The sequence below is a fragment of the Phascolarctos cinereus genome, unplaced genomic scaffold (assembly GCF_003287225.1).
Source record: "Phascolarctos cinereus isolate Bilbo 61053 unplaced genomic scaffold, phaCin_HiC Scaffold_8;HRSCAF=390, whole genome shotgun sequence".
In the NCBI taxonomy this organism is placed as follows: domain Eukaryota; kingdom Metazoa; phylum Chordata; class Mammalia; order Diprotodontia; family Phascolarctidae; genus Phascolarctos; species Phascolarctos cinereus.
Window position 1 is genome coordinate 20,264,631 of NW_027556291.1, and position 16,018 is coordinate 20,280,648.

General features: G+C 41.9%; 1 protein-coding gene across 3 annotated transcripts in view; it reads right to left on the reverse strand.

Moving 5' to 3' along the window:
- The window catches only part of DACH2 (dachshund family transcription factor 2), a 411,691-nt gene that overhangs the window by 182,721 nt on the left and 212,952 nt on the right, over positions 1-16,018 (reverse strand). For all 3 annotated transcript variants that reach the window (XM_020964629.2, XM_020964627.2, XM_020964628.2), the window contains exon 2: positions 13,038-13,153. In XM_020964629.2, the coding sequence (XP_020820288.1) occupies positions 13,038-13,153 (116 nt within the window). The remainder of the gene's footprint in view (positions 1-13,037; positions 13,154-16,018) is intronic.

Genomic DNA, 16,018 nt, shown 5'->3' on the forward strand with positions numbered 1-16,018 from the left:
TCTTCCATTTACCAAGATGGACTCTTCATGCCTTGCCCCTTTGTCCTATACTCAGATCTTGCCAAAAGTTCAGACCTGGGCCACCCCCACCATCCACCATCTCTCCTCCTACTCCAGGCACTGGAAGTCACAAAAATGTTCCTGTCTGGTCAGTTCTTCTCCCTACGCAGAGAGACGACTTTCAGATCTCTGTATGTAGCACCAGTCACATCCACTGCCGAGTCTTGGTAATTCTAGCCCCACGATATCTCTTGCATCTATCTCTCTGCTTGCTACTCACACGACCACCTTCCTGGTCCAGGCCCTCATCACCTGTCACCTGAGCTGTTGTAATAGCTTTCTAATTGGTCTCCCTGCCTCAAGGCTTTCCCTTTTCCAATCCATCTTCCACACGGCTGCCAAAGTGATAAAGCACAGAGCTGACTGTGGCGCTCCTTTTGATCAAAGAGTCCTGGTGGCTCCCTAGTGCCCCTAGGATCAGCTACAATCTCCCGTTTGGCATTTAAGCCCTGCACAATCTGGCTTCAGACTAATAACCTCTGAAAGCTTACTCTACCTCACTTCCCCTTTCACACACCACTATGATCTAACCCCACTGCTCTATTTACCATTCCTCAGAGACCATATTTCATCTTCTGTCGCTGGGCCTTCGCAGAGGCTGTCCTTCTGACTCCCACCCCCATGTCAGGAATGTACTCTTCCCTCATCTTTTACTGGAGAACCCCAGCTCCCATCAAAGAGGGGTTCAAGGGTCAGTGGCTACATGAGGCCTTTCCTGATCCACTCCCCACCTTCCCTACCTCAGCTGCTAGTACTTGCCTTAAAATACTTCAGATTTACTTTGGCCATTTTTATATGTACTTATTTATATACTTCTAATTCCCTTCCACTGCTACACTGTAAGCTCCTTCAGGGAAGGGACTGTGTCATGTTTGTCTTTGCCCAGCACCCAGTATTTGGCACATAGTGGGAGCTTAATAAATTCTTGATCAAGTGATGAGAAACTATCCTCTGAGGAAAAGCAGTGTACCCTGGAGACTTCCACTTTCTCTGTTTTCATTCAGACTTCCAACATGTTCACTTAACTGAAATGGCTGTAAGGTCATTGACAATCTCTTAATTACTAAAGCAAATGGCTTTTGCTCAGTCTTCAACCTTCTTGACCCATGCTGGATGCTCCACTGTTGTCACATTCCCACATATGATTGTATCGCTCCTAAGCCTGGCTCTGTTCTGGGCCGTGTGTGTGTGTGTGTGTGTGTGTGTGTGCGTCTGTCCGTCTGTCTGTCTGTCTGTCTGTCTGTCTGTCTGTCTGTCTGTCTCTCTCTCTCTCTCTCTCTGTAACCTCAGCAACCATGAGTTCAGGTAAATAAGCTCAAGAAACCTAAGGACACCAACACTAAATCAACCAACTGCCATCCTAAGGTACACTTGGAAATTAACCAGATAGTCAAATTCAAGTTTAATTAAATTTAACAAACAAATGCATTTTACTTTTGATTCCCATTCAAAAAGTAAACTGTAAGAAGTATCTGTTAAGTGAAATATACCATGCATTGTGGGTCTGACTGGTTATCACCTAGATGAATCCCTCTCTTTGACAGAAGAGGAAACTGAGGCCCAGAGAGAGTTAGTGACTAGCCAAAAGCCACATTGGTAATTAGTAACAAAAGCAAGACAAGATCCCAGATTCCCCGAATTTTGACTCAGTGCTTTTTCTACTACATCGGCAAACTACAACTGCAGTGTTTCATTCACAGTCTCAAGATGACTATGGAGCAAATGAGCATCTTATGTCCAAACACAAAGAAGAGAAAGTCCTTCTTCGTCACCATCTCTTTCATAGAGAGCTGTACTGGTCCCATGCACAACATTCTCATTGAAGTTAATGCAGGTTCCACATGAGGGTAAAATCAGGACATAGTTTAGGGAGCATTTATAATGTTACAATAAGAATCCAAGTTTCTCCTGCAATGCTGTCTGCATTCTATGAAAGCATTCATCAAAGCTCTTTGTACAAGTATGCCTAAGGCCCTCTTTGTAAATCTCTGCCTTATGGGATCATAGAATCTGGAGCTACAGTAGGTGACAGTGGGGCACACTGTCTCTGATGTCAGATGACTTGTATTCAAATTCTGAAAACTACTGCCCAGGTGACTTTGGGCAAGTCATTTGACTTCTTTGGATCTCCATTTCCTCATCTTTCAAATGAGAGGCCTGCACTAGATGGCTTCTGAGCTCCCTTTTATGAGCACATGCATTCGCCAAATTATGAACAGTTCTAGCAGGAACAAAACATACATGAGGGGAGGGGGTCTCAGTTCCAGTATCTCAAGAGAAAAAAAAATCAATAAGCATGTCATTCCTACACCAAAGAGAGCAACATTTCCAGGAAAGGATCCACCCTTCCTAGACAAAAGGATTTTGCCATTACATCCTCATACCTCAAAAGCTTTGAATGCTTCCAAGATGCCAAATAAAATCTGTGTAACATGGTTTGTTGTTAGTTTTCAGGAAGGCATGTGTGTCATGTGATATGTGAATGATGCCACTCACCCAGTTCAGCAGTACCACCAAATCATGTTGGAGGAAAACATGCAAAGAGAAAACCATAACTAATTCAGTAGCCATTTTCCAACACAAACTGAAGTGAAAATCTTCACCTAAATTATCTGACTTTCAAAAACATTTTGTAGATATGGCTATAAACATAGCCATACAAAGGAGGGCTGGTTGTTCACATTCTGGTATCAAGTGAAGGCTCTTCCTAGCTTTGAAAAGGCACCATTTTCTAAGGATCTATGAGTAGTGAGCAAAAATGAATTAAAGCTCCTCCTAGTCTTTGGAGAAACTCAGGTTCCACAATCTGTTAATTAAAAGTGGAATCAAGAGAATGGTTTCATTTAATGTCTTCATACAATCATACAATGTTAGAGATGGAAGAAATCTTGTTGTTTATCTAGTCAAGCCCTCTTTTTTTGTAGCTGGGAAACTGAGGTGAAGGAAATCCAGCCTCATGGTTTCAATGATCACTTCCATGGAACAGGTCCCCAAATTTGCATCTCTCTTTGGACATTTCTACCCAGATCCCCACTAGCTCCTTATACACAAACCAAACAAAACAAAGTATCTTTCTGCCCAAAGCAGCCTCTTTCTCTTGAGTTCTGCTAACGACATCACAATTTTCTCAGTCATTATGTTTGAAATCTGAGGATTATCTTTGTCTCCTCCTTCAGCCCAATATCGTACCAGTTGCCATGTCCCAGGCTTTCCTCTCCAAGCCTCTCAGATCCTGTTCTTCCTTTCCATTCCCACCACAAAAAACTAGAGCTCAGGTCTTTATTATCCCTCTCTGGAACTATTACAAAAGCCTCCAAACTTGCTCTGGAGTCAGAGGTCCTGGGTTCAAATCCCATCTTTGACTCTAATTAACTGTGTGACCTTAGGCAAGTTCCTGTCCTTCTCTGGGCCTCTGTAAAATGAGGGGGGTAGACCATATGGCCTCTGAGCTCCCTTCCAGACCCAGAGCTATAAAAATGTGGAGCAATCAGTCTATCAAAAGGCATTTATTAAGCACTTAACCACGTGCCAGCAGGCAAGGGGAATATGAGTTCAAAGAATTCAACAATCCCTACTCACAAGTGCTATGATCTCCAGGCCTCTAATTTCTCCTTCCTTCTAATCCATTCTTCATATACCTATGAAATTCCTCTTACTCATGGATATCTCTTCTCTTATTACTCCATTTTTTAAAAAAATTATCCCAGACTCCCTGGCCTGGCACACAAAGCCTTCTTGATCTGAGTCACTGCTCTTCTCCACAATCCAAGTTCTAGCTAACTTGAACCACTAACCGTTCCAGGTACACAGACTCTGTGTCCTCCTGCCTTTGTTCAGGTGGCTTGCCCCTCACCTATTATATAAGGTTTGATGAAACTCCGCTCCCCCTCCCCAGCTTGAATCAAGCTGCCCCTCCTCTAATTACACTTTGGCCTCTTCTATGTAATTCCATTCTACAAATATTTATTTAATGCCTCCTCTATGTGAGGATAGAAAGAGAATACAAACAGGAGAAAAAAAGTCTGAATCTCTGCATCAAGGAGCTTAAAGATATATCTAAGATATAATGGGAAGTGACATACAGAATCTCTATTTTTTAGTAGAGCTGTGTATGTGTGTATATACATATATATTTTGTGTGTGTGTGCGTTTCTATGTATGTATGTATATGTATTTCTATTGTTTTATGTAGAGTTGCATGTGAATGAATCTCCCTCCCACACTGGAGCATAGGTTCACTGAGGAGGGCAAGGCCGCTGCTTTAGTCATGTGGGCAGCTGTCACTATGCCTAACACAGTTCAGGCACTTCAGACACCATGGTGTTGCAGCCTAGGTTTAGGCTAGGAGGCTCTGAGATGCTTTCTGCTCCAATAAGAATCAAATCCAACAAGTATCTATTTAGTGTCTTTTCCGTGAAAGGTGTGCATACAAAGAAAGGTTAATAAAAACCGGTCTGCACTCAAGGGGTTTACAGGCTCTCAAATGAAGGCAACAAAGAAACAGATTGTGTGTGTGTGTGTGTATGTGCACATGCATGTATGTGTGTATACACACAAAAAAATATGACAAATGACAAATGATGAGGGAGAAAAAGAATTAGGGTTGGCTCACTTCTCTGGGGCAAACCTCAGGAAGCATTAGCTTCCAATACAGCTCAGGTTCTAGCTTTTCTTCCCTTTAAAATCACTGCTGCTGGCACCTGCCAGCTCTAGGGCCCATCATTCAGCCAGAGGCCCTTGAAATGGCCTGCTGCCCTGAGATATTTCAGCTCTGCTGCCCGGGGAGGGTGCACACCAAAAATTGCTGGAGCATACTGGCTGCTTCACATGCCCTAAATGGATTCGCTGAAATAAGCATAATAAATGAAAGAGAATAAAATAAAAAAACAATTTCACACTAAGTGAAGGCTTGACTTATAGGAAGTGGCAGCTCTGATGGCCCAAGGCGTGGAATTAGTTTTGCCACTCGATAATTTGACTGATTCACTCGAGTGGCCAGAAGAGGACATTTTCTGCCTGATTTCAGGGTAATCAAGTCACCTGCTCAACGATGGCTGGGGCCAAGTCAATCGCACTCTGCTGAGCACTGAGTGTGTGCAATGAGTAGCAAGAGGAGAGGCTTTCTGCAAGCGTGTGCAAAACTACTGAGCTGTTAAGGAGAATGGGAATGAGCTTGCAATAATGCTGCACTGTAGCAGCTTTTACATGGGATATGGAATGGGGAAGGAATTGCACTCTCTTGTTCCAACAAGTAACTGACCAACCTGTAGGGCCAGTGGGAAGAGTGTTCGATTACGTTTCCAATAGGAAAACTGACAAGTCTTCAATAGTTCTATAATCTCACAGATGGAGGATGGAGGTTCCTTCCATTTATACACAGGGCAGTTCAGCCCTACCTTCTCATCCTATACACCTTTTGTCTGCCCTTTAAATGGTAACTGGAAAATAGACTGTTTCCATTAAAGAAATGAGACAAATATACATAGCATCTATGATTTCTTGGGGACTTCTCAATGTAGGAACTCCTTCCACCAAGTCAGACTGCAACCTGTCCATAACTTGATCAACAAGTCTCGGGGAGTTACTTGAAGCATAGAGAGTAATTGACTCGGAGTTCTGAACCTTTTCTATGTCATGACACCGTTTGTGATTCTGGTGAAGTCTATGGAGCCTTTTCTCTGAATAATGTTTTTAAATGCAGAAAACAACACAGAATATATGTTAATATATTAAAAATATATAACAAATATAAAAACATAGGATTACAAAGTTAGTGAAAATAAAGATGTGATTTTGTTTCCATCCAAGTGCAGAGATGCTCTGAGATCTCTGTAGACCACAAGTTAAAAGGTCTTGGATTTACAGCAGAAAAAGGCTTTTTAAAGTCATCTAATCCAACACATGCATTTTAAAGTGGAGGAAACTGAGGCCCAGAGAAGCTGCCATGAATTGGCAGCATGTGATACAGAAGGAGGTTGGAACTTGGGTCTTCTAATGGAGTGGGATCACACTCAAAGAGAAATGGATCCCAGCCAGCCACACATTGACTTAGAAAATCACAAACTAATATTATCTGTGCTGTACTGAATTTTTTTTATTTTGTTAAACATTTCCCAATGACATTTTAAACTGGTTTCTGGGAGTTTAATTCCTCTGCCAACTCCCACTGCAGGGGTTGGTGTGAGAACCCTGGTGTTTCAGGTAAGCCTAGCACTCTATGCCATACCACTACTTTAAAAATTGAATAATAGTTTCAATGTTTCATGTAATTATAAATTAAGTGTTCTATTCCTCCCCTGATACTGAACAGTGTTGAACTGAGTTTCGTTCAGGGAGTTGTACTGTCTGTGTGCAGTGGAAGCACAAACTACTTAAGCTTTCTTTCAGCCAATGGTTTAAAAAAAAATAGGGCATTATCCAACACAAGCTAAGAAAGAACAAGAAGGTGGAAATCATTTCAGCCAAAAAAGAATACAGCAATAATGTCTAAACTTGAATTTGGACTCATAACGAGAATCCTGCCCATAACGTTGGCATGCAACGTCCCCTTCTTGTTGTCAAAGGACGAGGAACCATCAAGAGTCAAGCACATAGTAGGTACTCATGAACACTTGATGACAGCACCAAAATCTAAGTCGTGTATGTGGCTTCTCTAAGTTAAGCTCACTCCATTCTGAAATGGGGCCTCTTTTTCCAAAAGTAGAAAAAGCAACAGATAACATATATAACCTGAACAGGACTGCTTGGCCAGGAGGAAACTGATTCCCCTCCTATATATGGGCCACACTCACTCAAACAACATCGACTGAACGAGTGGGGGTGGAAGGAAGCAGGCACAGCAATAGGGAAATGTGACCCAGACTGGGGCACAGCCTCAACAAGGCAGGGCCAGAGACCAGCATATCACACGGGGTGGATCCTACATTGGGAAGGGTGGTGAAGGAGACAGTTCAGATACTTCCACAGCTGCCATATAATCAGTCTATGTGCACAGGGCGGGCCAGAAACTTTTCTCCTATCTCGGGAACAGTGCAGTACTAATGCAGTCTCAGACGCAAGGGAGCTCAGTCAGCCAAACATCAGGCGTGGAGTGTCTGGATGAGGTTTGAGCTACTCATCAGTGACATTTGGAAGACAGTTCATTTGAAAAGCATAGCTAATCAATCTTCAAATGAATTATTCCTGAAGAAGTTCAGCTCGTTTTTGCAATTCCCACTGAGAAAAAAGAAACATGCCAAACACCCTTAAATGGATTCTACATTACCACCTTTTTCAACCCATTTTCCAAAGCAAGTCAACTTCATGATTCAGCTCTAGTCCTGTCCAGGTCGATAAGAATGCCATGATCATCCCGCACTTCTAAGAAACAGGCTCACAACCTCTCAAACCATATATGTTAGTGAAATGATAAGGTGACCTTGCCTAATCTAATACTCCTGTGTAGAAACACTCTTTCAACATGTGAAAGCCTATGGAAGACTAGCACACCTTTCATTTCAGATATTCATCATAACTGAGAGCATGCTGTTCTTCCAGAGTTTGTTTTATAATCTACATGGATTTCTCAGTTACATAAAATATCAACTTTTCTTAATAAAGGCTCATTTCTAATTGGAATTCTCTAAGTATGCCTCAGTACCGTGATTCTTGGCATAAAGGTTTTTTCTCATTATATTCTTAACTCTTCCAGACTAATCTACTAGCCTTCCATTTTGATAAAGAAGACAAAAATGGCGAGTTCAAAACAAGTTAAAATCTTTGTCCTTCATTAGATTTGAAGACAGGAGCAATTAAACCAAACTCTTGATCATCTGTGGTTGTTAGAGGGCAAAAGGAGGGGAAGATAATAAAGTTAAGCATCATGTTAAGAGACCAAAAAATCCATTCTTGGTTTTGACACCAACATTCTCTCAAGCTGTTGCTCCCTCACACAAGAAATGTAACTAACATGTATATAGCACTTTAAGGCTTCCAAAGCACTTGACATATATTTACACCCACCTTTTCAATGCTGTTTCATCTTCTAGCTGCAAATCACTGGCCTCCCACCATCTCAAAAGAATCAGACCACAGGTGAACCAAAGGATAATGGAAAGAAGCAACATGGAGGATGTAAGCAAACCACAGGATCAGAAGATTAGAACTCTAGAGCTTGAAAAGACCCCAGAGGCCACTCAGTCCAAGTTCCTCGTTTTACTGATGAGGATACTGAGAATCAAGGAAGTTCAGTGACTTGTCCAAGTGTGGCCCTCTGACTGAATCCAAATTTTAGAGAACAAATTCTTTTAATAAGTGGATAAACTATTCAATCCCATAAGCAATGATTAATGTGGGCTATGTGAAGAAGCAGTGTGGTATATAGTCGAAAGAGCCAGAGCCTCTGACTCAGGAAGACCTGGGTTCATAACTTTCATCTGAAAGATACTGGATATGTGACTCTGGGCTAGTCACTTAACTTGACAATGCCTCCAGATAACTGTCTGAAGTTCAAAAGTGCTGACCTGCATTGGGAGAGTGAGTTCTTCACTAGGAGTTCCCTACAATGATAATAACACAAGTCTGGTAGAAATAAAAAACGTGCAAAACAACAAATGTGTATTTGTTGTGGAATACAAAGCTGGGGCCAGGGGGATGGGAAGGGGTGGGAGGGGCTGAGACAGACAACTCCTGTCTTCAAGGAGTCTGCAGTCTATGTTTAAAATTGTGAATCTGATTTGGCTCCAACACAGTGGTGCTCTCTAGGATCAGAGCTTAAGCCACTCCCTCTGGACTCTTGAAAGGGCAATCAACTCTCTCTGGAATGGCATGTGACTTGACTCCTCAACAGACACTACTACCAAATGTTAGCCCTCAATTGTAAGGAAACTCAGTTTGAGAACACTTGGAAGCCTTTTCTGTCTTCTGAAAGGAATGTCATGAAGACCAGGACACTACAAGAACAGTGGGGATGGAAAGGGTGCTCCAGCCAGAAAGGTTCTGGATTTCTTTCTGAAGTAAAGTCGCATCTCCATCACAGCTCTAAAGCTAGTATTATACCACCCTAAGGTCACTGTCTCAAATGTGTCCATCTTAAATATATTTTAAAGCCACCTAACAAGATGCCTATTAGCACTTTATTGCTTGCTCCCCTCCAATGCACACACAAGTCACATAACATACATTTGCCCCAATAATCATTACCCAATCCCTTCCCAGAATTACCCAAGTACTTGGAAACAAATATTGGTAGGCCCAGTATCTTGATGTAGAACCTCTCCATGGGCCCTGCAGAAGTCTACAGGTCTTTAGGGGGGCCGGGGGAGAGATGAACAGATGCTTGACGCTGTTTTTTCCTGTTCTCCCAATGTCCCAAGGTACCACTGGAAGCCTGAGATTGTTAATATCCTTTACACCTTTAATAGAAAATAGTAAGAAAAGCACTTTGCTCTGTAGGGTTCCCTTGACAGTTCCTATTTCCAGTGCATTTTGTTTAATAAGCATATAGAATTTTTTTTGGGATTAGCCTAACTACATGCTTTAGCTTAATGGGTTATTTCAGTAACAGCAATCTACTGTATCACAATAAAATAAAATGGTGACAGGCCATCTTATCCTCCGTCAGGCACACTGTACACAGGAAAGCTCAGTGGTGCTATTTAAAAATGCTTCTCCTCCCCAGGGAAGGTACATAGCCATACAGGGCATTTGTTAAAGGGGTAAACCAGAAGTTTCTGCAGAATTGTGGGATTTCATTTACTGGTTGGTGCAAGAGAAGGGAGGGTAGAGCAGAGCGGATGGGGGATGGAGGTGGGAAAAGTGGAAATTTGTCTTCCAATAACCCAATAGATTTGGCTTCTGCATATGTGATTTGTATAAAAGAGCTCTTATTCTGGGCTGGTTTGGGGCCCGACCAGATGGAACGTAGGGCATCATGGGATATGTCATTTATCACTGTGACAGTGCGTAGGCAGCGGTGATCCTCTCACAACGGGGGTGGGGGTGAGAGGAGCTAGTGCTGCAAATGTGGAGTGGCATTACAGCCGGACTAGTGGAGTTTGGCAACACTTGGACAGATTCTCATTAACTTAATCATATTAATTTATTAGCCATATATATCAAAGTAATTCACTCAAGAATTGTCACAAGGAACAATTTATAACTGTTAACAATCCCCACAGGAGAGAAGGATGGCAGCTATCTTGAAGAATGGCTTTATCCTTGCTGGAAAGAAAAACTATAATCAGATCTTGGAATGTCAATGGTCATCAGCTGGTTCTTCTCCCACCATCCTTTCCTGCAACTCAATCACGGAGGATAAAACTTACTGTGAGAGCAATAATAATAGTAGTTAGAGCTCATACTTATCTGGCACCTTAAGGCTTGCAAAGCATTTTATGATGGCTGATAATCTAGAAATATATTTGTCCTTCAAAATCTATCAGTCAGATTATTTCAAGGAAATCTTGTCTTCTACACATTAAAGTCTGATGTCTCTGTTTTAAGGTCCAGGCTAACCATGGTGAGTTTATACGTGATCCTGCAGGCTGATAGCATCCAAAGCATGATACTTGCAAGATTTTGAAACCAATCAAATGTATTTTTTTTCTGAGGTCACAATTCCTCCAGTCTCAACCTTGGTTGATCCAGAAAACTAGAAATGAACAATAAGCCATGTAAAAGCAGAAACCTGCTGACAGCAAAGGTGGGAGTGGGGAATTTAGGTGAAACTATAATTTACATGGGAAGAGGCACTGATGGGATGGGCCCCTTGAACAAGATTGGCAGAATGTGACTCGAAATGCCTCAAATACAGCTACTACAATCAAACAAGTTCCTGTTATTACAATGATCTCTTTAGACTTTTTCCTTTTGGTAAGACAAAGTTGAAATTCAAGTCTAAAAATTATTCCCACAGCAAAGTGAAAACCAGTAGTAATTTGGGCAGAGACTAGACCGTGCTCAACCAATTGACTCTTACTGGGCATTCAAGAAGTGATAGGGAGTTAAGGAAGATGTGAAGAGGTACCCAGTGACCCACTGCTGATGAGTATCAAATGAGGAACTCTTAACTACTCATTGCTACCTGGACACTGTCCACAAAAGCAACTGCTTAAAGTCAACCCTCACCCTGGTCTGGTTTTTTGGTTTTGGCTTCCCCCCTCCCCTTAAATGGTACCATCTTTTATTTCTGTATATTCATGAAGTAGTGGCCTATGACCTCTACTACCCTCTCATGAACAAAGAGATGAACTGGACAGTAACACAAAATGCACAATGGACTGATGGTGATTCCAATGAAGGTACTAGACTGACTAACCTCCTAGAGACACAGTTAGTGGATCAGATAGACATATGTTGGCTCCATTATAGTGTAGTAGAAGGTAGCTGACATTCTTGAAAAGGTTTTGCCATAATACTTAGAGAAAATTCCAGCATTAAAAAAAAACCCTAATACTTTTCAAGGGAAATTGCATGGAGTGAACACTAAAGCAATTTAAATCTCAAGTACATAACTACCTCCTTTTAGGGCTTCAGCTGAAATTTCTCTCTGGTCAAACTGTACATGTCTCTGTGACATACCTTTCTGATATGAATTAATGAAAAATCAGAATTAATACACATATGTATATGTAATGATGTTTTGTTCCTCTCTATGAATAGGACAGAAAGTTAGAGATGTTTCACAATAGAGTTCCTATGGGGCCTGCTTTAATGAAAAAATGTTCATTATTTATAATTTGTATTTTGCTTGTATGCAGACAGGGCTGCTCAGGTGACTTTTAAAATACCTAATTTTTTTTCTGTAAGTACTTTAAAAATTCCTAGACTTCTTATTTATACTTTTAATTTTCTGGCACCTGCCTTTCCATAGGTAATACATTAGATTTCCATTAAAATCCGAAGCCTGACACAGAGGTGACACCAGGTTTTTGTACTGACTCTGGCAAAGCCAATCAAGCTGAGAAGCCTTTACCTCTAGGCCTGGTGACAGAGGGACTGGACATCTGTTGGCTGAATACGGGCAGCTCTCAAGCACCATCTACTAAGGCAGAATGTCATGAGGCTGGATGTTGGGAAAGGGAGAGTGCACACCAACAATTATTACAGATACACGAAGTACTGAACAAGTAATGGCGGCAAAATCAGTTAGCTCTTGTGTGAACACAAATTCTGAATTAGCCGAATATGAACTCCATGAAGCTTCACTGGATAGAGACAATCACTGGGGAGGTTGGATGGCCCTTTGGTGGAGATGTCACATAGGCCATTCTTGTTAGAATGGGCTCTATTAGAGACCTCTATTGGAGGTCCCTTTCTCTATGAGTTATTTTGTTATAAAGGGAGTATAGCAAAATGCTGAGTTATTTTGTCATGAAGGCAGGATGACAGATATTATCTACTGGGATGGCCCTCCCCTATTGATGCTACTGTCCCTTTTCTTGACAGTATAAGAAACACAATGCATCATTATGTATTATGACCACATGCATTTTTTCCTTACCTTTCCTCATCACGAGCACTCTTCTGGCTGGGATGGATATGATTAGGCATTCCAAACATACACTCATTGCTTTCATGACCCACATATACATTCCTTCACCCCACAGAAACAAAGAGACAATTACTTGAGCACACAGCTGAAATGTGGAGCTGCATACTAGAGGAGATTTTAAGACAATGATCCATATGGCCAATGTTTCTCCCCTCTCAGTCCCCTTCACCACCACCCCCTTTCCCAGCTCAGCCCCCACCAAAGCATGGAATGGGATTTCCTATAAGGAAATGACAATTAATAAAGAACTGAATTGCCAATCCATTAGATTTTAGTCACTGCAGCAACACAACAGTTTTCATGAATACTGAAAAAAATTCCATAATGTAACCTCCAGTAAAGCTTGGAAAGCCCTCAAGGACAAAGCATTTAGATCAATATTAGTTTATTTCAACTGCTGTGCAGGAGGAAGAATCACAGCTGATTATCTGATGGATTTTCTTACCTGTTGGTGAGATAAGTCCTGGCGATATGAGGCCTGGGACGCCATGGGGCAGAAGGCGGGCATTTTCTTGGATGGCCACTCCCAGGGAACGTTTGGGGGGTCTTCCAGGCCTCGAACTGCGAAATCACAATAAAGCAGGCAGTTCAGAATACATTCCCTCTTTCAACGACACCTTTACCCACTCTGTTAGCCTTTGAAATCATGCTTAATTGCTGAGCCCGATAGGATTTTCTATTAAAAAAACAAACAAACATTTTTAGCCATTACAAAACCCTTTTCAGAAGAAAGATGCTCCTCATAATGGCAAACACTGATGCCCTCAGAGCACAGTTTCCAAGTCATCAGATTATGGGAACAGATAAGCATCTTGCAACATGGATCACTAGGGGAGATAAGTCTTGCTACAAACCCAAAGTTACCACCCCTAGAAGGCTACCTGGTGACTTTTGAACAAACGCCAATCAGGAAGATGCGAACAATTTCAGACGACAGGATCTACATGACACTTTAGGTCTTTCCTCATTGTCCCAAAGATCAATGGTAGGAAATTGCATTTGTCCAGCAGACAGATGCTGGGCAGAATTTGTCACAATACTGAGAGCCAATGATGAACAACAGACTGAGTCCAAAATGTTTTTTTCTTTCTACTAGCACCTCATCAACCAGACTGAAGAGCAGTACCCTTGGCTGGAGGAGCAGCAGCAATATAAGTCATGAGCCTTTCAAATCTTGGTTCCCTTTGCTCACAGCACGATTGGTGCTCTTGACTGCTGTCTAAGGGTGAACTGAACCCATCAAATTGAGACATCCTTCATCCTAGTCTAAACAGCTTAGGAACTGCAGGCATAAACTGTAATCCCTAACGTAGCTAAGTAAAAGGCTTTGTGTCTGCTGCATTCATCCACTGTTCTAATGCAGCTGGCGTACCTGACACGTCATTTGGGAGCTGTCACCACAATGAGGAGATTTATAAGTCATATAACATTAGAATCAAGTTGTTTTGACGCCACCAAATAGAGAGAAAATATGACTTTCTAATGTTTGCAAAGATATTGCTGTTGCTTTTTGGTAGGAAGGCATTTTGCAAAGCTGAATAATAGGGCCTGTGACAAAACACTGTGCAAAAGTATATTAAATAACCCGCTGCAAGAAATGTATGAGGTTCAGATGGAGAACATTTCCAAAAATGACTTCTGGTTCACAAAGAAATTTAAGTTAAAGCTCACTCGATCAACTTTGCAGCCACAAAGCTCTCCATCAACGTAAGACAAACTCTGCTTTTCAATGAAGACAACTTCCAGCAACCTTCCACAGAGGTACCATTACCCAGTTCATTTTTCATATGCTATGCTAGTGTTATTTTCTTCCACTGTACATCAATATTGTGTATCAATCCAACACAAAAGATTCAGGTGTAGAGGGTTTTTTTCTGTTTATGACTACAATTTTATGGACCAGTTCCCCTCCCTTCCTTGTATATTTGATTTTGGGATTGTGAGAAAGCCAAATCTCCCTTTGGAAATTACCTTAAATCAACTTTGGATGTATTTTATACTTAATTTTCTATATCTATATTGCTTCCCTCCCCCAAGAAAATATAAGCTCCTTCAGGGAAAAGGGTGTTTTATTTTTGCCTTTGTATCCTTACCACTTAGCACAGTACCTGGCACATAGTAGGGAAAGAGGAATAAACATGTATAAAGTGCCTACTATACGCCAGACACTGTGCTAAGTGCTTTACAAATATCTCATCTGAGCCTCATAACAACCCTGAGAGACGTAGGTGATTTTATTATCCTCATTTTACAGTCGAGGAAACTGAGACAGACAATAAAGTGTCTTACTCAGGGTCACATAGCAAATAGGTACCTATGGTTAGATTTGAACTCAAGGCTTCCTAACTCTAGGTCCAATGCTCTAGCCACTGAAGCACCTAGATGCCTCTAAAGCAGGCATTTACTAACTAGTCAATGAACAAATGGATGGTAATTTATCTTCCTGGTTTCTGGGCTTGGCAGGATGATGAGCTCTTGACTCTTAGAAGAGAACGGGCTCGAGTGCAACATGCTGCTAAATCCATAGGCTCTACCTCCCTCCCGAATCCCCTTCTGCTGTTCTGCTGCACGCTTTTCCACCCCAGTGTGGCCATTATCCTAATATAAAATGTTCTGAGGAGTTTTGGGGTCAACCTTCTTTCTGGCCACACTTGTCTGTATGATAGAAACTCTTTGGCGCTGTGTTCCTCATCAGTGCAAAGGCTCTCCCATAGTCCTGCTTCTGTGAACTAAGCCCCTATGTGTTCCCTTTACTTCCACATGAAGTGGGAGTTTAACGTGCTCTGTGCCAAAGCTGGAAAGCACTGCTATCCCAGTAGGCCCTAAAGCCTGGGAAGGGTCGAGCAGACCACAGAAGCTTTCACCTGGGGACTACACCTTCTGTTTCCAAAGGCTATTGATGGTTTCTATGACCATATCTGGATTATGGAAGGAGTAATTGCTAAACTGTAATTCACTAATAGATCTTCCTCTTCACCTCCTCCCAATAATTAATCAATGACTTGAAGTTTTAAACGTGTAAACCTGGGATCTCTTTTTAAGGTGCGAATCTCTTTGAATCTTGGCTTGGGCCTGTGCCTAAAACAGTACTCAGTTCATTAATGAGCTCATACCTGGGGCATTCAGCCCCTGGGGAGAGAAGCAAGTGTCTCCCTCTCTTCTCCTTCCCTCAGTCAGCCTCAGGGAGTGTCAACGCTGATGGGCTGAGTAGAGAACATGCCCTATGGACTCTTTAAAGGCATGGATACTCACAGCCCAGCAGACAACTACACAACTACAGAAAACTGTGAAACCTCCTAAAAGAGGACTGTGCTGGGCCAAAGAGGGACCCTACTGCCACCCATGTTCCCTACACATGTGCCCCTGTACCTCTGGACTTTAAGTAGGAGCCTAATCTCCCCAGGACTCTTTGTTCAGGCAGAAAGT